Source organism: Lutjanus erythropterus, chromosome 14 (assembly GCF_056507025.1).
Source record: "Lutjanus erythropterus isolate fLutEry1 chromosome 14, fLutEry1.hap2, whole genome shotgun sequence".
NCBI classification, from domain to species: domain Eukaryota; kingdom Metazoa; phylum Chordata; class Actinopteri; order Lutjaniformes; family Lutjanidae; genus Lutjanus; species Lutjanus erythropterus.
In genome coordinates this window covers 17,238,075-17,263,989 of record NC_139330.1, presented here as the reverse complement: position 1 = coordinate 17,263,989, position 25,915 = coordinate 17,238,075, and the positions used below count along the sequence as shown (strand labels likewise).

The 25,915-nt window shown below is 38.8% G+C and overlaps 2 protein-coding genes and 1 long non-coding RNA gene across 3 annotated transcripts; all 3 read right to left on the bottom strand.

Moving 5' to 3' along the window:
• Positions 1-1,487: 1,487 nt before the first annotated feature.
• LOC146315425 (cystatin-like) lies at positions 1,488-3,562 on the bottom strand. The gene is made up of 3 exons (XM_084736234.1): positions 3,079-3,562; positions 2,891-2,998; positions 1,488-1,614 (listed from the first exon to the last, which is right to left on the bottom strand). Exons 1-3 carry the CDS (start codon positions 3,271-3,273, stop codon positions 1,528-1,530), a joined length of 390 nt encoding a protein of 129 aa, XP_084592360.1. The 5' UTR covers positions 3,274-3,562; the 3' UTR covers positions 1,488-1,527.
• Positions 3,563-5,470: 1,908 nt separating this feature from the next.
• On the bottom strand, positions 5,471-7,845 carry LOC146315424 (uncharacterized). The gene is made up of 2 exons (XR_014771863.1): positions 7,688-7,845; positions 5,471-5,911 (listed from the first exon to the last, which is right to left on the bottom strand). It is a non-coding gene; the product is annotated as an uncharacterized LOC146315424 (long non-coding RNA).
• Positions 7,846-10,637: 2,792 nt separating this feature from the next.
• Positions 10,638-24,834, bottom strand: xpo5 (exportin 5). The gene is made up of 33 exons (XM_084735966.1): positions 24,612-24,834; positions 23,966-24,087; positions 23,810-23,882; positions 23,081-23,218; positions 22,573-22,755; positions 22,423-22,449; positions 22,112-22,297; positions 21,374-21,450; positions 21,234-21,278; positions 21,030-21,120; positions 20,829-20,912; positions 20,579-20,704; positions 20,403-20,493; positions 20,180-20,308; positions 19,433-19,548; positions 19,166-19,321; positions 19,033-19,071; positions 18,839-18,928; positions 18,471-18,670; positions 18,278-18,380; positions 17,635-17,816; positions 17,344-17,444; positions 17,147-17,243; positions 16,897-17,032; positions 16,607-16,705; positions 16,436-16,482; positions 15,536-15,642; positions 14,284-14,343; positions 14,101-14,195; positions 13,883-13,990; positions 12,978-13,115; positions 11,679-11,843; positions 10,638-11,406 (listed from the first exon to the last, which is right to left on the bottom strand). Exons 1-33 carry the CDS (start codon positions 24,711-24,713, stop codon positions 11,260-11,262), a joined length of 3,660 nt encoding a protein of 1,219 aa, XP_084592092.1. The 5' UTR covers positions 24,714-24,834; the 3' UTR covers positions 10,638-11,259.
• Positions 24,835-25,915: the final 1,081 nt, after the last annotated feature.

The window sequence follows — 25,915 nt, the reverse complement described above, 5'->3', positions numbered from 1 at the left end:
GGGTGATGGGGCTGGTGGCTTGGAGTGGGGAGGGGGGGGCTACAAGCCTTACCCCTCACCATCTGCTGCCCAGGCTAAGTGAGGACAGGGGTAGGGCCAGAGTGCGGGGTGGAGTATGTGAGCGCGTGCGCGGACAGCACACGTGTATCTGCGTGCACGCACCTGTTAGTGTGTCAGTGGGTGGGTGGGTGAGTGGAATGGCAGATGGACAGGGCATACTCCTGGCACCGAAGCTTCGATGTTAGTCATCCCACGTTAAGGAGGATCCCCCTTCCCCCACATTCCTAACCCCTGCTACCTAATCCACAGTGCCAGCCAATTCTTTATGTTTTGCTCAGTTTGATTAAGACATCCATGATTAGAGACATTATGGGCTGGGTGAGAGGGTGTGTGTGAGTGTGTGTGTGTGAATTAACCGCTTATCCATGTGCTTGTTTACAGTAATCAAAGCCAAACAGATGCAGCCTCTTTTACCCCAATGCCACTTAGCAATATCTCCTATTTTAGCAACTACTGTTAGAGACATTTTATCAATCACTAATAATTTTTTATTTACTTCTCTTGAAAGAGCAATGAAAAATGTAGTTGAAACGCCCCTAAAATGGTACTAGATTAAGTACATAAATTATAAATTACTACCACTTACATATCCTCATACAATATTTGACATGAAGTCCCCCCTGTGCTGTATGTTTATCTGCATATTATCAGTGAGCTGTCTATTTCCCCCTGTACAAAAAAGGGGGTCAGAGCAGCAGACAGTTCAGTCTTGCTGAGCAGTAATCTGAAAATGCCTGTAATCCTCCATACAGAGCCCTTCTGGAGACCGACTGTAGTGTGGAGAGGTGTAGCCTCGTCTCCGTTTAGCAGCCATGTGTCTGACCAAGCTTGACACGCAACCAGAGCCGTACAGCTGCCAGGACACACACTGAGAGATGAGGCACAGTAAAGCTGCCCCGGTCACTCACTGGAATAATTATGCCATTTTTCTCCCTATTCAATGCAGAGTGAGTGAGTGCAGGTCACTGAACTTATTCAGCTCAGTGTTAGAACAAGTGGCATATCTGAGAGCCAATGAAATCACTGGTTTATGAGCATAAACGCAGGGTGTGGACAGTATTCTAAGCACCAGAGCTGCAATGATTATTTGATTGATTGATTAGTTGTCACTAATTTATCATCAACTTGCTACTTAATTAACAGTTTTGAGTCATTTTAGCAAAAGATGTCCAAATTCTTATTGCAGCCTCTCAAATGAGGATATTTTCCAGATTCTTTGGTTGTCTATGACAGTGAACCGAATATCTCTGGGTTGTAGACTAAAATTAAACATTACGACTTCACTTTGGATTTTGGGAACAACTAACTGAATAATTGAGAAAATGAACAACAGATTAAACTGATAATGAAAAACAGTTACTTGTAGCCCTAATAAGTGCCATTTCTGAAATTTGAGATGAATACACAAACACTGTTTAGTGATAACTGTTTAATGAGCAACACCTGCAGTACCAATAATAATATCAATCAATTATGTAGGTGACATGTCTTTTGAGTAAGTTCACGTGAATCTTGCCAAGGGACTTCTGTAACGGTGAAGTAGCACTCAAGTTCCTGAAATAAAATAGAAAATTAGTCCATCCTTTAACAATTTCTTGGTGATGTGGAAGTTGCAGATTACTAGTGACATTGTTAAAAATGTAATAAGGTAACCATTTTAATTATTTCAAAGTAATTTACTAAGCTGAACAGTCTTAAAAACACAAATTTTATGTGGCTGATTGCAGTTAATAAGGTTAACGGGCTTTGAAATTGAGCATTTCAAACAAATAAGCTTTACACTGTGCAGCAACGTTAGAGCCCTTTTCTGATTTAATAAAGAAAAAAGTATTCCTGACACAAAGATGCAAAAATGCAAAACAGAATTAGTGTTATATTCCACATAAAGGTTCAATATTCATGTTTTTTCTCCCCAACTTACCTGGTCTGGCAAGTGGATCAGAAATCTACCTGCCTTAAGTCAATTTTACTTGCCCCTTGTAGCAAATTGTGTTGTTAGCAGTTAGTAAATAAAAACGAAAATTAATTGTCATGATTAATCTAGAGTGGAAACGTCAATAAAATGTTGCAAAAAAAAAAAACCCACAATAGAAAAATGTCCATCTCAGTTTATCAAAATCAAAGGTGATGTCTTTATATTATGCCACTTTTTTGGCAGTCTGGTAGCTCAAGTGTTAGGTCGTCTGCCCCGGGTACTGAGGCTGTGAGACCCCTGCAGCAGCCGTGGGATCAAATCCACCTGCAGCCCTTCACTGCTTGCTATTCCCCTACTCTCTCCCCCTTACCTGTCATTTCGTCAGTTGTCCTATACATTAAAGCCCCCCAATTTTTTTAAAGTCATTTTTACAGTCTAAAAGCCAAAGATATCCAGTTTAATATCATAAAAGAAAAAGATATTGAGGCTGAAAACAGTATTTTATGCCATTTAAGATTAACTGTCAAAGAAAAAAATTTACTTCTCTTTTCAGTTTTGCTTGCCCTGCATGGCATTTCATTTTCTCAGGGCAAGTGGGCAATCCCCATGTCCTGCCCGATCACACAAGTTTTATACCTAAAAAGTAGCCTAAAATATGGTGATCCCTTTGTACTCATCAACATTTTGATCAAGAACTGGCATTTAATCACATTTTTATCAGCAATTTTAACTGATTAGAATTACATTTTGTAATTTAATTACATTTAACTAGTTGTTCCCAAACATTGCGATTTATGCACTGAGAAAATTATTAGGGAGGGAAAAAATAAGGTGCATAACTACACTTGCCACATGGATGCGTTTTTCACCCCCTCCACGTGTGTTATGATGAACCACCTAATAAGTTGAACTTGCCTTGGGTTCAGAGTGATAAACACATGGTTCACTGTCAGTCGTGTCGCTTGTCTTGCACATGGTACGACCAAGATGCACCTCGAGGATGTAGTTTATTCCTGCGACCACCTAAAGGAAACAGCTCGACTCATTACAGGCATCTCTTTACGGGTTAAAATAATGTTGGGCTGCCCAGAATTAAGTTTTACCTGCATTTTGGCCGATGTTATGTTCATAATTTTGTAGGCAAACTGGTCTTCAGTGTTGGCTCTGTTGAATTCAACTACAGCAAACCGTGCTGCCGTCACGACCCTGGTGCTGTTTACCGGGACTTCATGTGGCTCACCGACTTTCACTTGTCCAGCGGCCGAAAAACAGACGAAAACACAAAACCACACGAACATCTTAAATCCAACAGGTTGTTCTGAAGTATCTAATGAGAGTCTCGGTTGTTGATTCTGAGTGTGTGAGTTGAACTTCGCAGCAGGGTTAAATCAAGATGCTAACTTAACGCGCACACCTGATCCTAACGTGTTGATTAAAATATGAACGTCCGAACTGAAAATCACCACCGACCAGAAACTTCTCTGTTGCGCGGCAACCGCGTTGCTAAGCTGCCGTGAAGCTGCTGCTGCTGGTGAAAAGCAGCCTAATGTATGTGGATACACTGCAAAATAAATAACACTAAATTGAAAGAATAGCAATAACACATTATATGTGTGTATTAGAAGAAATACTGCAACGTTTAGGTCTACAGTGACTTTTGCCTGGCTATATAAATTACCATACGTGATAAAACATAATCAAGTAGAGGTGCCACCCAATTTGATCATTATTAAGACAGCATTATTGTCATACCTTCACCTCCCATTCATATTATTTTCAGTCCCACAGAAGCCTAAATTTCATGGCAACAATATTCTCGTCATAATTCATTTATATTTTCTTGAGTCAAAGAAAATAACACATTTGCGAGAGTACTGTGATTTTTTTTTTTTTAAGCACTGACACACTGGATTTTTTTTTTCATTTAGTACAGGCATTATATGACATACCTGACAGAAACTCTTTCAACTGTTTTATAAATATGTCATTTACAACATTTCAAAAGCAGGGGAAAGTACTGAAAAAGCATGCCATCGGTGATGCCACGATTTGCCATTGCTGCCCATGTTAAAAAAAAAAAAAGTGCATGTCTTCTTGTCTGATGTCCGCATAAAGGTTTCCGTCCTGTCAACAATGAAACTGTTTTACATGAGACATGGAGCTGACTGCAGTTCAGTGAGTGCAAAAGTAAACTCTTGACCCTGAGATGCATAAAAAGCCCAAAAAGAACTTGTGGGTTCGTTTTCTTGACATATCTTTATAAAGAAAAAAATTACCTGTACATGTTCCAGGTATTCCTTCAAATACTTCGAGGTGCCAATTTGGATGTCACAAATATATTTACCATAATATAAAAATGCTGTTTTTAAGTGGAAATGGATTAGAGGTTCATCTCTTTTTTTCTCACAAAATGCCGGTGCTAAAAGGGCATTTTGATAGCATCATATCAAAATTGTCCTTCTTTCCCTCTCATTCACAACACACTGAAGGCACAAAATCTGTTGAGTTTCTTTATATTGCAATTTGTGTGAGGTTGACCCCTTTTTACACACACACTTTTGGGCAAAATGCTTGGACTAATTCATCATAACAAAAGAACACTTCAATATCTATACAATTATTTATGTAGCAAACTGTTCCCAGAAGTCACATAATTAAGCTGAATGGAGGTCACTTGTGTGTAATCAAGATGTGACAGGTGATATTACTTTAAATACTGCCCTATCAGCATTGTCCAACTGCTAGTTAGTAAAGTGAATTAAATTATCACTGAACAACTTTTCAAATAGAAATATCAAATAGCAATGCTGCAAATCTGCTTTAAACAGGCCGTTCTCAGGGCACTTGGGTGTGGCAGGCCACCACAAAGCCTACTGCAGCTTTAAAACTCATCTTACAAAATACAATATTTGATATAAGGAGAGCGCTGCACATTTACAGAGGCACACCATCCTCTCCAGGTCCTGGAGGAAGACCTGCTTCAGTCATTTTAACAGCCATTTGGAAAAACACTTATTCTATTATAAGAGAATTGCCCTGTACTTAAAATCAAGTCTAGATGACAATCCATTTGAAAATGTGAGGCAGGGCATGAAAATGACTAACAACTCCCCATGCAACTTGATAGAGCTTCTACGCTTTTACAAAGATGCACAGGGAAACCACAGATCCATTCATGTGTACTCCAGCCTGCAACTGCTGCCAGAGGTGACTTACAGTGTAGAGTCAATAACCCTTTCACTTATTTTGTTTCCTATATGTTTCCTTTGTAGATATTTCACAGTAAAGATTGTTCCTAAATCATACAAAAAAAAACAAGAAAGAAAAATACCTCCACTAATTTCAATATTGCTGAAAGCCGATATGCTAAAGCCTGAGAGTGGTAAATTAATTCTTCATTCATTTCTTCTTTTTTGCAACTTATAAGCTTTATTTTTCCACCTGAGCATTGAATTTCTGTACCGTCCAGTAACAAATTCACTGGAGAACACAGACTTTTAGAACATGCAGAACAAGGTTAATAATAAATGTCACGGCTTCACAAATTATTTACCTTTCATTCTGAATGATATTTGTTTTGTGAGTAGCATAAAGGGACTATGACTCAGATTTTGTTGTACAACCGTGTGTAGTAGAAAGATAATGAATGAATCTTTTGCCTTGTGTGAGTCACTGTATTAAAATAATTATTTTGTGTATGGTCACGAAAAAAAGTTCTGATTTCATCCATTCTTCCAGAGGGGTTAAATTTCAGACACTGCTACTTTGTAAATCTCATCATATAATATACACTGGGTTATGTGTTTATTGCAGACTAATGTTGGGAGTGTATTGAGCTCAGGTTTGCAGAGTCACACTGATGAGAGGATCTTGCAGCCAGGGAGCAGTGGTGTCCAAAGCAGGAGGAGCATGGAGCTGCTGGACGGGCAACAGGCCCTGGAAGACATAGGGGGGAAATGAGGATTACTGGAAAGGAAGCAATTAAAGATTTAAAGATGCTGCTGTCCTAGTAAAAAAAAAAGACGTAACACAAAAGACATTCCTTTGTTGTACTTTAAAGCATTGGTTATCCAGAATCCTGTGTAGCGTGGGTGGGAGACAGCATACTGAAGGTGGGTGCAGGGTTTTGTTTTGTTCTGTTTTGTGTGGTAGAAAAAGATCTTTTCAACGCCAGTATGGACAGGAGGAATAGTAACAGTAGGGCTGGAACTAATGATTATGTTCATTATTGATTAATCTAGCCATTAGTTTCTCAATTAATTAATAGTTCAAATAAATAGGCCTAAATAAGGATTCCCATTATAACCCAGGGAGTTATGTTACAATTTCTTGTTTTGTTTGACCAACAGCCCAAAACCAAAAGATGTTCAGTTTGCTTTGCTAAATGACAAAGAAAATCACCAACTCCTCACATATGAAAAGCTGCAATCAGATAATGTTTTGCATTATTGCTCAACATATAACTTAAATGATTAATTGGTTATCAAAATGGCTGCATGATAATTTTCTGTCTGATGACTAATAAATCAATGGACTAATCTTTTCAGCTCTTGATTACAGCAGCTAATAACTCAATGTACATATGGGCATATAAATATTTTATTAAGAGAGACTTGAAAAATCTTAGCTCATCCTTTAATAAACCTCTGTCCTGCAGAACCAATCATTACAAACGCATTATGCAGCAGAGCTTCGTTTAAGCTTTTAATTCGTGTAGAAAGTGCTGTTTCCAGAGATACCAAACATATCCTTCTGAGTCACAGGCAAACATAAACTGATATACACTACGGTCCTGTACATCAGGTTAACAATCTCCATTTGATGCAATAGGGCTGCTACAAATACTCTGAATTTCACTATTTATTAATCAAGATTTAGCAGATATAGAATATACTAAATAGATATGTGATATCTGTATAGAAATATTTTCAAATAACTTTGAAGGCAACTAAATTTAATGAGGATGTCACGATTCTTAACAATGAAGAAAACTGACAGTTCTTTACATTAGAGCAGTGGTGGAAAAATAATTCTGAATTTTTATATCAGTAAAAAAAATGGTAAAAGTAACAATATGAGAATATGTCACATTTTACCTCAGAGAAAGTGTTATCAACAAAATGTACATTTAGGTATCTAAAGAAAAAAGTACTGGAGCTCTGTCAGTGTTTAATTATAATATTACTGGATTATTATTATCGATGGAACATGCAAGTTCATTTTAGAGTTGTAGGAGGGAGAGCTATTTGTAACTACGTCATGTATTAATCTATAACGAAGCAACGTATTTCATAAACTGATTGCTGTGAAATAAATGCATCGGAGTGAAAACTACTGCTTAAATGTTTGACTTAATGTAATTAAGTAGAAGTAACATAAAATTGAAAAACATCAACGATTAAAATAAGTGCCTCTAAACGGTACTTAAGTACCGACGATCCTTGAGTAAATATACGTTCAAAAGTATAGTGAATTGTAGTATTTTACTAAATTACAAATGTACCTCTGTATTTAAAGAGTCAGTTGTTAGCAGGGCTCCTGCTTGCTAACATGCAGCTAAACTGACGTACCGATGTTCTCAATTTAAACTTCCCAGGAGGATTTTCGTGAGACGTTGGACATTTCGAGGCATAAACAACTGTCTGTTGACCATGAATATTAAGCACACGTGTATTCATTTATTCATTCGACATATTTTATGACAAAACATACCGTCAGCAGCCATGACCAAAACAACGTTCTTCTTCGTTGCGCCTGTTTACAGCTCATTACAGTATTTTACGGCAGTTGGTAAACAGCGCGTGGTGCAGTGCCGCCCCCTACCGACCCGGAGTCTGAACTGATTTACAGCAAAACCGCTTTCGCGATCCTCGTTCACGTTTATTCAATATTTTTTATGCTTTTTCCCTCAAAAGGTCCATTATAGTGACTATTAAACTTAAGTTTAGAATAATCATCACCAATGACGGTTACCAAATAAACAATATGATCCAGAAACGCAACAAAAATTCGAACTTATAATATAAAAACGTATATATTTTTTTCTTTAATAACTTTATTGGTTCTCACTAACAAAATAAACGATCGAAATAATTGCTTCTTGGAGAGACAATGTTACCTCATGGAGAAAATAGGAAGATAACGCAACAGAGAAATTAAATATGTACATTACAGTACTGTTTCAATTCTTCTCAAATACTGCGTGTAATTTGTGAGGTGGGCAGGTCGGTGGGTCTGTCTGTTTTTATACAGAATTTTTATTTAGGAACAGACGTTTTTGTAAAAGGGGGGAATAATGTTAAAAAATAAACAAATAAAATCCTTATCTTGACATTAACCATTATTACCTCAGTAAGTTCCAGACTATAAAATGGTTACAGGAGAAAAACATAAACAAGCCTATGCTTTTCTAAAAGTATAACTGAATAAACATGAATTATTTTTCACATTTTTTTTTTATTAGAATTTTATATCGCCCCCATTTATATTTACAACTATGCCACAATGTTAGATATTTTACAAAATGTTTGCATGTTCAAACTAATGACCCTAAATATCTAATATATATGTATATATGCATGTAGTAACAAGCAAATAACCTTTTTTAACTTTATTCTAAATGCAAAATTAAAAGATTAATTCTAGACAAATTGAAATTAATATTTTTTTAATTTAAAAACAAAATATAAACCACACTACACTTTTAAAAAGCCTATTTTCTCATTTGTACAGATCATTTTAGTGTTGAACATTTTTTTAAATGGCCACATGTGAACAAACAATCATCACAAAGACAGGGGAAATTAGTTTGTTGAAAAATTGTTTTCATAAATGTTCCTATTCCTGGAAGAGTATGACATGAACCTGTTTTAGTGAAACGGCATCAAAGAGAGCTCATTCTGAGCCAAAACCATTTGTTTTGGTCTGAATCCACACTACACATAGTTTAAAAAAAACACAAGTAACTCTCTACCATGATAGCTCCATAAGAGCAAAATACATCCAACAAATTATGTTTAAAAACAATCCCTTGGATAATGAAGGAATGTAGTGCTGGTTCATCTTTTCCTCATGGGTGGAAACACCAGTACAAACACAAAAAAAACAACAACATAAAAACAGAACAGCATCAGCAACTGAACAGCTAGAAAACAACAGAAAGACTTGGATTAAGCTACACATTAGTTCTTGTGTCCACCCTTAAATAATCTTTATGAAAGTTGTACATTAGATTTCGCTTCTCTTATCTGGTCACGTTTGTCAAACATGTCTACCGTGAGTGTTTTGGCACAAAATGTGTCTGCATTATTTGTAGTCTGATATGTGCTCTGCGTTAAATAAGTTATTTAAAACAGTATTCGGGCTGCATTAGTCGTGCTGATATGAAAAACTGGCAAAATCCAAACCATCATCATCTTAACCAACTACTGTGTAATATCTGCAAAATAGAAAACTGTTCATACTTAAATCTACACTAACTATTCATGAAAACACAATCCAGCTGTTTTTTTTTCCTTAGGGTATGTTTCCATATAGTATCTTCTCCCCATCATAGGGAACGTCGCACCTGAGGTTCCATCAGCCCATCCTTCAGAATCAGAAACTGAATTCAAGCTTGTCCAGTCAGAGGAAATCACGGCAAATAGATAAATGTGCACCAGGATTTGTCCAACATTTTTCTTCCTTTCTCTTTGACCCCGGATATAACAGCAGCGTGGTCGCACAACATATCTGCCAACACTAACCTCTAAAATTAAGAAAAATATTTTTTAAGTACAAAAGGTCTCCACCTCTTCACAAACCCCACACACACACACCCACTTCTTCCTAACAGCCTTCTCCTGCGGCTATTGGCTGTGCTGGCTGTGCTTGTTTGGATATCATTAGATGCCAATTTCTATGCTGAATATCAAACCACAGCTGGGCACCCATTTTGCTTTCCGTAGAGCTACGACATGTTTGGCGTGCATGATGCTGGGCAATGTGCAAATACTGCCCCTTAAAATGAAAAAGGCCCAACATAAAATGACAGAATTGTCCTGTTTTAACATATTTTTGTGGCTCAATAAAGCTTCTGCTGCAGAGAAAACCTCAGTGGTTAGTCTGCTATTTTAAGACTGTTTATTAAAGAGATAGTTAGGATTATTTAAAGCGGGGCTGTATGAGGTATTTAACCATTGTCGGTGTATCAGCTATAGTAGATTCTGATCACAGAAGCAAAGCAATTAAGTGCTGTGGACATGGTAACCAACAAAAGGCATTTTAGCCTCTTCCAAAAATCAGTTTCAGTGTACGTCATATTTAAAATATTTTCAACGCTTTACCTTGCAATTAGACAGCCTTTTCTGACAGGAAATAGCCATTATATAACCCAAACATTGCTCTCTCCAAACCAACCAAACTCCACAGGCAAATTCAGTAATGTTACCTTGCAGAACACAGGAGCTGCTTGTCCGGCACGGCCTCGATCTGTTAGTTTGTGTTATGGCGTGACTTTGTTGTTTTAGAAGCATAGCTCAGAGTCAAGTCGCACAATAACACAAGTAAAGAGACTGAGGCAGCAGTAGAAACACCGTGCTCTGTGAGGTAAAAGAAGTGCTTTCACCTATGGAATTTTGTTGGCATAGAGGGAGCGATATTTCACTTATATGGCAGCTTCCTGGTGGAAAAGGCTGCCTGACAGCACGGTAAAGTGGTGAAAATATTCTAAATGTAGCGTACACTTAAACTGATGTTTATTTTTTTTAAAGGACCTTTTTTAAGTGGGTTAATAGCTTTTGTTGCCAACCCTGTCCGCAGCAGTACGTGGCTTAGCTTTGTGCTGGCACTCGTCTCTGCTTCTAACGGGTGGCATGCCGACTGGCATCTACTACAGCTAATAGACCGACTACTGATAAATCTTTAATACAGCCCGATATTTAATATTCCAACCTATGCCTTTAACACAGTCTGACACAGACAGACTATTCTTTAATCTGAAATCTGTGTTTCCATACCTCCTTTATTGGTATGCATCAGGGAATATTGAAAAGAAATGTGTAACGGGATTTAAAAAGCATCTATTGCATGATACCCACCTGTACAAAAGAAAAGGTGAAAGATATTACTAATGAGTGTGAGTGTTGCTGTTAGGGTTAAAATAAAGTATTGAAAACAGTAGTGTTGACAGTTATGTTAGGGAGCGCCGCACTATAGCAGCAGGAGGATGGCGAGGGAAACCCTGGTTAGTACACAGAACTCCGTCTTCAGTCGGTATGAAGTCCATTATAACTACAGTATGTGTTCTACAGGGTGTTATTCCCTGGGGAGAAGAGAGCTTCCAGGCCCAATGCTTCACTGTTCTGTACATCCTTGTCTGGCTTCGGCTTTTTAAAGAGCGATGGAAGATTCCGGATATGAACCTCCTTCCTGAACTGCTGGCACAGAGCTTTCTGTTGGCAGGGGACAGAGAGAGGAGAGGTTAAACAGAGCCGTCCAAAGGTCTACCACAAAGAATTTCATTAGATCGTACAGCTCTGTTGAGCTGCTGCACATTTTTTTTTTTTTTGCTGCCGAGCACAGAAGATTTACAGCACAGCCAGAATCACACTGCTGAGTAATGACTTGCACTATTAGGCCAGTGTCTCTGGTCACTTCTGATGAGCTGTCTGCAGTGCGATACGATAGAGGAGCACTGCTCTCTAGTGGTGAAATGTGGCATTACCCCAACAGTTCCTGCGATGAGCTTCTTGAACTGGTCTTTCCTCTTCTTGTCTCCAACCTTCTGGGCATTGGGATCCATGAGCCTGTGATCATACTGGTCCAGAGCCTCCACGCTGATGTTTGGGATCTGGGTCATCACCGCTCTCAGCTCCATGTAGCGAGGCCGCTGAGACAGATGGACGGACAGGTGTATGCACAAACAAGAGATTAAAAACGATGCAATCTCAGGATGCATCTCCACATGAATGGAAAATTTGCTTTACCACAGAGCAATGTGACTGTAGAGCCGAAACAATTAGTGGATTGTTATTTAATTAATCAGAATGTACTTTTAATCATTTTATTTGTTTTATTTTCTGATTCCAGCTTCACAAACTTACTATAGTAAACACATGTTTGGGTTTTGGACTGTAACATAGATAATAAACTAAATCTTAAGATGTCATCTTTGGGCAATTTTCCCATCTATTGTTCTCATCACTGTATTATTTATCAAAAGGCAGACTAGCCTTCTCTTTCTATTAAGGTTCCATTAATAAAGGGCTCATTTCCCTCATGTTTGACATCACTTCTTGGCTGGTGACTTAAAACCCACTCACATGAATTGCTGTGTGTTTTGAAGCTTGATATTCTGGTGTTCAATGTGTCAGTTCAGAAAATTAGTCAAAATCCTGATTGATTTTAGCTGTCATTGACTTATTATTGCATTTAATTTATTTTTATATTTTTACGATTTTTAGGTACCTATTTATTTATTAGTTTAATGCTTACTGCATTACTATTAGAGTATTATTATAATTATAATTATCAGGACTGATATAGTACATTTTAAATTGGTTGTTTTATTGATACACTTATGTACACAGGTCTCTCTTGAATACGAGACCTTGATCTCAATGTGACTAGATCTGATTAAACAAAAGGTTATAATAATTTTCTGACATTTTATAAACAAAACATTTACTTTAGAAGTAGTGTAGGATCTCATGTTCATTGACAAGGTAATGTATTAAGTTTTATTTACATTATGTTAGGCCCGTTCACTGATTTTCTTATTTACTACTTTTGTGAGGTTATGGCAGCTAGCAAACACACCGTTACCTGGAATAAACTACAGATTTCTCTGGATTTTAATCACTGTTGGAAACATTTGGGATAATGAAAGTACAAAACTCAACAAAATATATAACTTGATGCATAAATGTTACATATTATAGCTTTAACTCTTAGAGCAAAAATGGCCCAAACAAAAGCAGAAACAAAACACACATATCAGAAAGATTATCGCCATCAGCCTCACCAGGTTTTCATAGATGAGCATAGCCAGCTGAGAGAGGGTGGAGTTGCAGACCTCATGCTGCCCATGAACCTGAAGGCCCCTGAGAACACTGGTATAAAACCATGTGACCGCCTCGGGAAGGAGATTACCCCCTACGACCTGGAGAGGCATAAAGTGGATGTGGGAGGAAAACTTTAGAAACGTAGAAATTTAAGAAGCTTTTTTTGTTTTTTGTTTTTTTAAACCAGCAATCACCACATGCTGCAGAATAAATCTAACTAATTTCACAGTAGCACATGTGTCACAAAAACCTCATTAAGTGCATTACTTCACTTTGATCCAAATACTTCAATAAAATGTTCAAAATAAATGCACAGAAACTAGAAGGTACTTTCAGTCTGGTGATTATTTATACTTTTGTACTGTCAACAAACTACATTAAAAAATACCAAAACATACAATGAATTGTTCCTACTAACAAGTATTTGAAACACATCTATGAGCCACACTGTTAGTACTGAACAAGGATGTTCCTTCACTAGTACTGTAGTTTATTTTGCGTCGATCCCTCATACACGTCCTGCTGCTGAAACACCAAAGTGGAGACTGAAAACAGTCTCCAACGAGTGCACTATTTACTCTTGTTTGAATAACAGTTATTAACACCTACAGGGCCCAGCTGTTTCAGGAAATTAAGCTCTTTTGAAATGTAAGTATATACTTGTGTCCTGCCTTTAAAGATTTATGTCTTCAGGAGTAACAATTAGGCTTTGTGCTGAGAGCCACAGACAGGGTAGGGAACTCAGAAAGACACAGACTAATGCAGTATTAGTTTTGCTCTTTTCATGGGACTTGTGAACAACAAAGGTAATGCAGAATATACATCTAAGTATGATACTGTACATGAGCTGTACTGAGTGCGCTACCTGTCGCAGAAGGTTCCAGCAGACCATAGAAGCCGTGCGGTGACAGTTTGTGGTGTCTTTCCACGACAGTGAGGTGTAGGAGAGGGTCAGCAGGGTCATGTAGATGTTCTGGTTGAAGTGACAGGAGAAACGATGAGCAACAACAAAACAATAATTTAAATACAGTATTTAGTGACAATGCTGTCCTCTGAATGTTACATGATGCGTTTAAGGCTGACCTCGTGTTTCATCAGGCATTTTCCCAGCTCAGTCAGCTCCTCTGTGGGCTGGGCAGGAGCCGCCGTTTGCACTGAATCCATCATCATGTCTTCCTCTACGAGAGCACATTTCAAGCAAAACCATGAGACGCTTGTCAGAATAACAACAAAGAAAATCTATCTATTGATTCAATTTTTTTTTACCCTCTATTTCCTCCTTATTTGCTGCTGGTTCAGGCACTTTTCTGGAAATACAGCTCACAGCTGGAAGAGAAGGAAGAAGAGAAGTATTATCCTTCAGGCAGTTGGCAGTTGTGTCCTGTATCCTAAAAAAAACACCACATCTCATTTTTTAGCACATTCACAAAAACATTTGTCTATCTTAGCTTGGGAGTTCACTGTTAAAGTAAAACATTTTAAACCTGACAAACACATTATGTCTTGGTAAGCAGCTAAAAGACTGAATCAGACACCTTTAATCTCCATCACGTTTGTGGCCTCTGTATCTGTATACATCAGACACTGAATGCAGAGTTTTGTTCATAATATTGTAGCTGTTGAAGAATCATTAGAAGAAAAAAGCATGAATTTGTTCATTAATTTGGTCTATAATGGAGACAATCTTCTTTAGGGAAAAATCATGCCCACTGGCAGACTTATGGGAACCAATCTAATAAAAATGGATGGTCTCATTCTGTTGCCAGTACACTGTGCAATCAATTATCTATTTCCACTTTAACATAAACATTTTCAACAACCAACCGAGTTGCTAATTTTGGCAAAAATATCTGTTTCATCAGAGCTCCGTCCACCCTTTTTTTGGGATAAACCCAGCAAGAAGCTGTTGGTCCCCCAAGGCAAACCCTGCTGAAGGGAACGCAGTCTTATCAATATGTAGAGTCTCGGCTCTATCCAGGAATTATGGCTGATATTTGCACTTTCCTAATGCGTTCGGAAACCATTTTTAGCTCGTGTAGCTGGCAGAAACACAACTTTACCACATGACTGAAGTGCATTAGCAGTATTAATGAATGAGCCCTGAGGTTCCCTTCACGCTTTGCTTTACAGTGAGTTTCGACAGGGACATTATATTGCCATCATAAAACAACTATAACATCCATGTAATAAAAATAACTCACTTTTGCAATAGCTTTTATTTTTAAATCAATACTTGTGCCAGCAAATGCAAAGTCGCTGGGACACAGTACTCAGTGCGATGGTGGCACACTTATTTCACTGTCAAACCTTCAACTCCAGCTTGTTTCAAAATAACTTGTTTAAAGCAACATGATTAAATACATTTTTCTTTAAACCAAGTGTGCAGTAATCTGATGTTTTACCTCACCTTTATATGCTGTCAGATTATATTTTACTTGTATTTATATTTCATTTTTTGCTATACTTATAAAGAAATTAAATTGGGAGCGGTTAGATGCACCAAGATGCTGAAACTTACAGAGGAGATCCAGCACCTCCCTGGTGAGCAGGCGCACCAGCTGCTCCTCCAACATCTCCTGCGTCACCTGGCTCTCCTGGCACACCACCTCCTCCTCATCCTCACCACTAGAAACACAACACACAGATTGCCAGTGAGCACACATATCCAATTTGTAGCTTAGATACGGTGAGCTATCAAAGACTGAAACTACAGTATAACAATTAGAGACTTTATTTAATTTTAGATTAGCTCTTTTCTGTGCTCTTTTTTTTTTTCAAAGGAATTATGTTTAAAATATCTTTTCTTTTATATTAAGGTACATTTGAATGATCTCTTGTTCTTCATCTTAACAAAAAACAATTCAATTTAACTATTAATCCCACTAGGGGCAACTTGTTGGAGCAGTTTGTTGTCCATAAATACACAATAACACACAAACAAATAAAAAAAAACAGGGAGCTAAATGTAGAATGGTCTCTATAAATAATACTGATACTTAATGTTGCTAAAGTAAAATAAATCAATCATGTAAAACATATATCACATATATCAAGGGAATGAAATATTTAGAATAGAGTTTAGTTTTACAGGCAGGTAAAACATAACATGTTCAGAAGAAGCCAAGACACTTGCTGTTTTTCTGAGAATTTGCTGGCTGCAAAAACAACTTAAATCTCTTTGTTTCAAACACTGTCATTATTGTGTAAATTTTGATGTGTATTTTGAGCATTCATGTTTAAATCTGATCTTCAGTCACAGCCTTGCCAACCAGGGACTTAAGGGAACTACCTGGGATTTTAAAAAATACCCAACTTCCTGCTTCCTCTGTTTCACTCTTGTAATTTATAAGCAGAATTCAAATGATATATACACAAAACCACATACACACACAGATACTAACACCACACCACAACTTACTTGACAGAGGTCCTCTGATTGATGACCTGCCACTTGACGTTGAGTCTCTGCAGTATGAAACAGGAGCAAAGCAGTGAGATCTGACAACACTGACAACTGTGCTGGAATGAATAAAGCACATCTAATGGTGAGATTAATGATATATAGGAGTGGGAGTGTGAAGACCCTGACCTGCAGCATGTAGGCAAACAAAGGGCCCAGCAGGGGGCAGAGTAGACTGTCGTAGTAGTCCTGAGGACACGATAGCACCAGCTGCCTCAGAAACACACGTAGCACTCGCTAAGGAAATTCCATGTTAAATTAAATCAAGCGCTCATCTTTCTCTGTGTAGAATAACAGCCATATAAACGAGCGTTGGAAAAAGACCTTGTAGCCAAATGTGTGTCACCAAGACAACGACAAAACCACAGCAATAGGAAAAAACTGGTGCAACAAATGAAGCAAAAGCAAATGAGGATATGAATCATCGGCCGAAGTCTGTGGTCAGGCACGTGGTCAAGAGAGCCAAAAGCCGAGCCAGCTATTTCTTCAGCCAACCTCTCGATGGTGTAGAACTCCTGCTGCAGGGACAGACCTGCATTTCCCAGGACGTGGAAGCTACAGAGGCAAAGAGAACAGAAGTACAGAGGTGGCTTAGTCTCCGACAGTGTGTAAGGTATAAACAATACAAATCAAAGTCTTGGGGAAAACTGCAACTGCTGCAACTCTCACCAGTTGTCATACAATGTGGTGAAAAATCCCTGCATGCGCTCTAGGCTGGTTCTATACACAGGAGAGTCATAAATATCCAGAAGAGGCTGAGACAGACCTGGAGAAAGCAAGTATTGGACAAGGTTTAAGCACAGTCTTTTCAGATGATGGCTTATCATTATCATTATCACCACACGGGGGCAAAAAGCTCCACTTACCAAGAACCACATTTTTCTCTGCATCCATCACCTCGTGGGCCCTGGAGAAGGTCTCACTCAGACGAGCCCTGTTCTCTGGTGTGAAGAGACTATTTTGAGTCCTGCAGTGAAGAATGGACAAAAGAGACTGGATCAGTGTAATAGCACATGTCATTATTGCGACGCTGTCAAGCACACCTATGACCCCTTTACATGACAAACATGTCCCACCTTGAGATCCGTGTCTATACTATGTGTAATGTGGCAAAAAGTTTTTTTTTTTTTTTAAAGCAATACAAGTGTCAATCATACCTGATCACAGCAAGCAGGTTGGGCAGCAGGAGCAGAAACTGTGCAGTGCAGGGGTTTCTGTAGATGGGTGCTCCAGTGGGGCTGTAACCCACCACAAAGCCACCAGCTTTGGCTTCCTCCAGGTCTGCAGGCCAACGTGCCCGCTTCACCACCCCCAACATGGCGTACAAACAGAAACTCAACTGGAGGACAGTCACAAGAGAAGGAATGAACAGTTAAACAAGTTTCACATTGTTAAAGCCGAGAGCAGGAGGTTTTGGGCCGTGCTAGCGGCACAGAAATAAATCAACAACTATTTGATGGATGGACATGAAATTTCATTCATGTCATCATCAGGTAAAACTACTAATTTGTCCAATACTTTGTTTTCTGAAGATATACCTGCAAATCTAATTATTCTCTCATCAGCCTCAGCTGTCCCTTCTGTTTAGTGCTAATTAATTATTCCATTATTAATAAATTAGTTCTGACAAATGTTAGTGTGCTATGCCAGAAGCTATAGCACTAGATCAGAGAAAATTCTACTCAAGATCCCATCTACTCATGAAGGTGGAATGAGTAAAATAAGCAGTATGTGAGCATTAAGGACTAAAGGACTACAGTATTCTGTCTTGACTAACTCAGTTTACAACTTTACACTTACCCGCCCCCTATTAAGTCCTGTTGTGTCTGTATCTTTATTTTGCTCTGTGACCACCTGATCAGCTCCAACAAAGGACAGAAAGACAACAGGGTCCCACAGCACACTGAAACATAAAGAACAGATAAAATAAGAGATACAATAGATAAAATACGCCACGTACAATTTGAGGGACACTGAAAGAATTCAAACGCACTGCCTCATCTCGTCCGAAGTCCAATCTGCAACTACTGAGGCCATCAGTTCATCTAGAAAAGCCTTCTGCTTTGCGAAGTCTTTGAACTGGTTGCTGATGAGCACCAGGGCTTCCATCAGTGAACATTTCTCCATGTGAGTCAGCGTGGCGTCGCTCGAGAACAGCTTCTTCACGTGACTATAAAACATGTCAAAACAAGGCTGTGGAGAAAAAAAATAAATGATGTGACGATGACAAGCAGTTTCTCACACCTGTTCATCAGTACAGTTGGTCAGGTAAACATTTTGTGAATCAAATCCATCAACTAGAAGAGAAAGTATAATCAATGTAATGTTGTTTTACTTTAACGGGGAAACAAGAGCATTTACCAAGATGAACTGTGGGTAATCCCGGCAAATTTTGATGATGGAAGAACACGCATGCCTCCTCACGTTCTTTACAGCTCGGGTCCGAGGTGCCTGAAGTCAAAGACGACGACGTCAGTTGAAGAATACATTTTTTGCTCTTGGACATGAATGATGAGGGAAAAGTGCTGATATTTGGTTCTGTGAAGGCAACTCACCTTTTCCTGACCAACCTCAAATGTGATGGCTTTAAACAGCTGTAGGAACAGAAGAATACAATACTGTAAGATCAGTATTAATTATAAGTACTACACTAATTATTACCAGCCAACCAATGACAACTCAGCTGACCTTGTAGAGGACTGGTGGCAGGAAGTGCTGTCTTCGTATGACAAACGGGAAGAGGGCAGAGACGTTGGTGAGCACACAGGACAGGATGAGCGGGTCTTTGGTTTCGTAATTCAGCACAGCCTGCAGCAGCTCCATGCTCTGATCGATGGGCAACTTCTACACAGCGAGAAGCAGAAGGAGGGAGGGGGAAAACTTTCATATTGTTATATTCAAACATTATTTTTCCAGTTGAAATTCTGCTCTGTTAATTTAAAGTGCTCCTGTTACCTCTTCCTCCAGATTTTTAAAGATCTGTGCGACCATACACTCCATGAAGACGGTCATTGCATCCCACTGGACCACTGATGGAGACAAGAGGGAGCACAGGCCCTCAGCGGTCTTAGCTAGCGAGATGCAGAAAGAGAAGTCAAGTTAATTCACTGCACATAAAAACTGATAACCATCAACATGTAAACGAAACATAATTTACACATTTTGCTAATATATACATATCCCTACATCTGAGTCTGTGGCCTGCAGAGATTGCTCTCATAAATCTCACCAATTAGGACTCTTTCAGAGCCCAAATTAGTTCCACATTGCTGCATTTTTATATTACACTGAAACTAACTAAAATAATTGCAAAAGTACAGACAGATCCTCCCCAGCAGAGAACAAAAACACATCTATTAGGGGTGTAATAACTTAAATATCAAACTAAAAATCTGTGAAAATTAGCTTTCAGTTTTAATAATCAAAGCCAAAGGCAGAATCTGCGATTCTCCCTGGACACTTCAAAGACGACACTGCATAGACTGTCTTTTTAAAGAAGAGCTTGAAAATGTAAATGACAGTTGTCAGGTTATATGAAACCAATGATCTTTACAAATCAAAACTTGGTAGTCTAACAATATATGGTCCAAACTGAAAAATCAAATCTGAATTTGGAGAATCGTGACACCTTTGACATCTGAGAGTTATCAATCCTCCTCTCTGACAGTGTGACAATATGTCAAGAATGATGAAAACACTTACACGTGGTGTCCCCAGTATCAATAGGGCTGGCAATTTGATATTTTAACCATTCTGCTGCTATCTGGAAAGCCTCCAGAGGAACAATACGACATGCAATCCTCACCACCTCTCCCTGCTGCGCCCGAAAAGCTGTTAAGGATAAACATACACCATTAAAAACATCAAGGGATAAAATACAGAGTATTGATCCAAAGAGAAATGAGGCTGAATCCATAATACTAACAATTAAAGAATGAATTGAAGTCTTCATCGCTGTCAAAGTCCACACGGGAGTACTCGCAGCTGGGGTTATCATGTCGAGATGGGAATCCAATCTGGAGAGACAGACAAAACCTTTATTAACACCCCGTTTGACTTCCATGTGCCCAAGGAAAGGTAGCTCGCACATCACTTTCTCACCTTGACTAGGTTGATCATAGACGCTCTGAGGTATTTGATGCTCATCTCCACAACAACCACTTCCTTCGAAAGAGTTTCATGTCTGAACAAAGACCCCCAAGTCGCCAGAGTGGACGACTTTAAAAACTGCAGAGAAAGAAGTCGCAAGAGATCAGACAAAGCTGAGGGACTCACATGCAACGGAGTCAAATACAGTTTTATAAAAGAATTTTAGAGGTGAAAGTCCATCCAAAAAACACTGTAATCTCACCTGGCTGGAATGTGTAGTAAAGGCTAAAAGAGCCTCCATGTACTTGCTAAGATTTGCAGGTACTTCAACTTCTACATCTGAACCCTGAGGGGAGAACATGACATTAGAAAGTCTAAACTTCTAAAACATGCTTATGTGATTGTACATAACATGTGTGGATCATGATAAAAGAATTCACGTGACAAATTGGAATGAACTCACCACTAATGAGCAGAGCTGCCCTCCCAGAGCACACAGGACCTGACACAGCCTCTTCAGGAAGATGTAACGCCGCTCCACCACCTCCACTGCTCTACAGGTACAGTATATATAGAGGTATACAAGTCAGAGCCAGGTGCACTGAATAAACTGATTTTATGACTGTTTTACATCTGTCTGTGGGCTCCAGATGTGCACATTACTTACTGTGATTCAGTGGACTTCTTAGATATCGCCAGTCCATCTGCTGACCTGTAACAGTATCAGACACAAACACTTAAATAACAGCGACACTGGTCAGCTGAAGCCTTTAAAGATTGTTGATGGAGGGCAACAGTTGTACTCACTGGGCTGCAGAAAGGATATAGTGGATGGCCACATCATCAAAAAGCAGCATAAATGGCTTCCTGTCCTCCAACTTGCCCTGTGGCAGAATGACACAAATGATAAAACAGCTTATTCTTGCCAATTTCACAAAACACTTTCTAGTTTGTAACTAAGCATACTCTCCCTTCAGGCCTCCCTCCAAAGCCACAAGAGAATACCTGAGTCCTGTCTGGGAATATTAGCTACGTTTCACAGCCAGGCTCATGACTTTAGCTGTTTTAATTACGAGGAAGTCATAGCATCATCCCCATGATCTTCCACCAGATTCTGCAGGAATCGTCAGTTAATATTTGCACGTGTCACCTAAATGCAGTTGCAATTGCAAAATGCATTAAAGAATCGAGCCATTTTATGTCAAATAATTCACCTCCTATCAATATAATCAATGCATAAACTTTATTGATCACTTGTTAGAATTTGTATGAATCATAGTGAAAAAATGGCAAAACTGGTAGGTTTGTTTAGGAATTCAGAGCAAAACATTTTCTCTTCCACACCTCTAGGTGATAAAGTGCAAGTGTATTATAAATAGCCACATGGTTGCGCTGCTGCTCTTGATCTGCACCATTTCTTTCCATGAGTCATGGCCTAACTTTCCAACAAGTTCCATCAAAGTCTGACTTTAAGATATTTTACTCTATAGAAACTAGTTGTGGCTTAACTACGGTCTTTCAACCCACATTTTTCCTGTGACTCACCTTCCTGCTGACAGCGATGAGCAAACACTCTGCTGCCTCCAGCTGCAGCTCCGGTTCACCCAGCAGCAAACACAACATCTCCAATAAGTGGCAGTTTCCAGAGGTAATGTACACCAGAGACACCCAGTCTATGTAGCCTGCCAGTGTATTCAACGTAGCCACAGCGACTCGACAGTGAGCTCTGGCCTGTGTGTTGAAAAACAAAGGATAAAAAGGGGGAAATGAGGGATGAGAGTGACGCCAAAGTCATTAAAATAATAAAGTTTATAAATGTTTCATTTAAAAGCAGAGAAGCAGTGATGTTTTCTCACCTGCTGTTCATGTCCAGGTAACCCTTTCTGCATTAAAAAAACAACAACAACAAGTCAGCAATACAAATAAGAATGTAATAATAGTTAAACCATGATTTTACTGAAAATTTAATCCTATTTCTACAAAATAAAAGTTAAGAACCCACTGACCAGTTTACGGTAGTCCTCGACATTAACGTGCAGAATGGCCATCATGAAACTGAAGATGCTCTCCATGTTTTGGGTGAGAGTCTGCTGGATGTCTCTGCGTCGCTGGGTGGGCAACGTCTGGAAGGTGATCACATCCTCCGCCAGCCTCAACAGGATCAGCATCACCAGCTCTGTCTGGGCCTCCTTGGGAAGGCACAAGAGACTTTTAGTTTGACTTTATTCACTTATATTTAACACAATTTCGACAGATTAGCTCAAAAGAACATAGTTTGCACTAATAAAATCATCAAGTGCAAAAGGTGTTGTTTGGGTTCACAGGTGCAGAAAGTTGACAATATCTACAAGTGGCCAAACTGACCTGATGAAAATGACTATGACTAACCCTGCACAGGTACTTGTTATTTGCATGTGAGTTGGTACATAATTCTATTCAAATGAAATGCGAGCTGGCAAAGGGAACGACTGATATGCACTTAACACAGTGTCCTGCACTGTACAAGTTACTCACTCCCTGGGTAGTGAGAGCCTCCATCTCTTTCAGCATATCTGGCCAGTGTTGAGGCCACTCCCTCTTTATCATTTCCACGGTGATTCGTGACAGGACATCTTTGATGTGGCTCTCCTCCTCCAGGATAGAATGGGTGCCCTGAAAAGACACAAAACAGGAATCGGGTATAGTTTATTGATCCCCAGGGGGAAAACTGGGTTACATTATGGTTGGTCCCATTCAGGAATAGGAGTACATAAGCATCAGGAAATCATAAGAAAACCAACATAGAAATATTACGCATTTAAAAATATCGGCATCATGTGATAATATACAATAATATACAGAAAAAATAGAAAATAAAAAATTTTGAAATATGTAAACATGAATATATACAACAATGGACCCAAACAGTGTAAACAAACAATAATGCTGAAGATGAGGTATATATATGAGCATGTTAAGATGCAAGAGTATTATAAATAATAATATAGGTTGGTTGAAATGTACAATATAAATAAATGCAGTTCTGGTGCCAGTGTAAACCAGTATATTGCACTATAGAATTATAGCACAAAATGACTGTTTTAATTCTTCTGACAGTGGTAATTTAAGTCAGGGTCTGTCTGTTGTGTCAGAATGTGTGACACTGTGGGGGGAGATCGGTGTTTACAGCTGTGACAGTAAGAGACTTTAAGTTTAATTTGAACCATAAGACAGATGTTGTTAACAGCCTGTTATCGCACTTACCTTTGATAACAGCTGCATGGCACACTCCTTCAACTGGACTTTCTCTTGTTGTTGCATATTGTTCCATCTGAACCTGCGAGAAAAACACATTTTCCATCACATATGTAGCTTGCGCATATGTTGCATTTAATTTTTGACGGTTATTGTTATACTCACTTAATGACGTGCTCCAGGATTTGCAAACCAAAGTGTCTCACTACAGCTGGCTGGGCTTTGTCTGCCAATTGTAAGCCACATGGGACACAGAAGGAGCTGTTCTCTTTAAACTCCTCACAAAACTGTTGTGGGAAATGGGGTTTGTTACATCGCGGACACATAAATTCACATTTCCAGTTATTACCACATACATGTACTGCTGCTTTAGCAACATTACAACAAATGCTTAACTAAATAGCATAAAGCTAACTTCTCAACTAGCCATTTAAGCTAGGTTAAATCTACTGTTACAAACATAACATAAGTTGGCCTAAGTTGAGCTCTGTCTTTAATAAGCCTTCACAGGATTATTAGCAGTCCCGATGAACCATTTCTATGAATGAATGAATGTGAGCCGACAGTATCTGTGGTGAGGTGATGATCATGGCATACCGGTGGCTAGCTAAAGCATCTGGACATCAACACTGCACATTTAGCAAAACGTTCAATAACCAAAGGGATGAGCAACGCTGTTAGTCTTACACCTATTGATAAAAACTGACTTTTTGTTCGGCAACGCATGCACTTGACTCTACTTTCACAACACATCAAATAAATGACAAGCTCAGCTAACTGGTAACTAGCTAGCAGTCCATAACGATGCTACCTTTAGGGCCTCCAGTCGGTAAATTTGGCTTGTTTCTGCGTCCATCATCACATTCACAGCTTTGATGAGCTGATCACACATGGCGGCCACCTGGTCAGCCATGACTTCAGGTAGCGTGTAGCACACTGTTAAGGCGAAAGCGAGGCTCCCTTATGCAAAACACCTGCACCACAGTGAGCTGCGTACACTCAGTCAGGCTTCAACGTGCACAAAATGTGCTGAACGCGTGTTTGAACCTCCGGCTCGCCGTCGAATGGAAGTTCTGGGAATTGTAGTCGAAGCGCCATTTTTCAAAGATTGTCTATATGGAAAGAGAAATCACTTCTGATGTATGAGTATATGTCATACTGTCTACTGCACTATGTACTATATCATATTTTGATGTGAATACAGACACTTAGATAATCATATTATATGATATTCTGGTGTACAGTGTTATAGGCAATACCTGACAGTATCATATAACTGTCACATACTTTACTTTGTTGACTTTGCTGCTATAAATTTCACGGCTATGTCACTTTGTTTGAGATAGTATTGCACAATTGGTTGAAGTACAGCATGAGTTGCTGGTACTCAGTGGTGGACAGTAGTGAAGTACATCTACTTGAGTACTGTACTTAAGTACATTTTTTGTATATCTGTACTTTACTTAAGTATTTGTTTTTTTTGGAAACTTATTACTTTCACTCCACTACATTTCAAAGACAAATATTGTACTTCGACTCCACTACATTTCTAGGAAGGTTGTTGTTACTTTTTGATTAAGCACATCTGAAGTCAGCTGTTGCTGTTTTTTCTCTTTTCTAAAATGCAATTGGTCGCATGCTGTGTTCCTCACAGAAGGAAACCAATCACAGTCGCTCCTCTCAAATGGGATTGATGTAAAAGTGGAAATACATCCAGGCACTCTGTAACAAGCACAAGCAAGCTCTCCCTCTTTCATTCAAACAAAAAGCTGTAATGGTGATGGCAGGAGAAAGACAAAATTAAATCTCAAGATGTTATTATAATTATTAATTATTCCAGGTAGCTTTTAAAGTTGGATTGTTTTTATCTGGGTGAAAAATACAACATAATTCATGTATATACTGCCTCTGAAGACAGAAAGAAATCTCAGTTATTTAACAGACTTGGAGAACTCCTTACAGTTGGCTTCAATCTAATCTTATGATGTGATTTTAATACATTTACATCAGAAAATGACAATAACTGTACCTTTTTGTTTTTGATTGCATTTCTATGCTGAAGTTTTTATAGGTGTTTCTATAGACTTTGTGTAGCAGAGTGGTTCTACAAGCGTC

Bases quoted from the DNA above. Each gene is read 5' to 3' on its own strand.
- LOC146315425 (XM_084736234.1), bottom strand. From the start codon at position 3,273: ATGTTCGTGTGGTTTTGTGTTTTCGTCTGTTTTTCGGCCGCTGGACAA. The intron at 2,999-3,078 runs GTAAAACTTAAT...TGTTTCCTTTAG, and splicing joins TAACATCGGCCAAAATGCAG to GTGGTCGCAGGAATAAACTA. The intron at 1,615-2,890 runs GCAAGTTCAACT...ATTTTATTTCAG, and splicing joins TTTATCACTCTGAACCCAAG to GAACTTGAGTGCTACTTCAC.
- xpo5 (XM_084735966.1), bottom strand. From the start codon at position 24,713: ATGGCTGACCAGGTGGCCGCCATGTGTGATCAGCTCATCAAAGCTGTG. The intron at 19,549-20,179 runs GTAAGTGTTTTC...GCATCTCGCTAG, and splicing joins TGATACTGGGGACACCACGT to CTAAGACCGCTGAGGGCCTG. The intron at 14,196-14,283 runs GTAAAAAAAAAT...GTGCTCTCGTAG, and splicing joins AAATAAGGAGGAAATAGAGG to AGGAAGACATGATGATGGAT.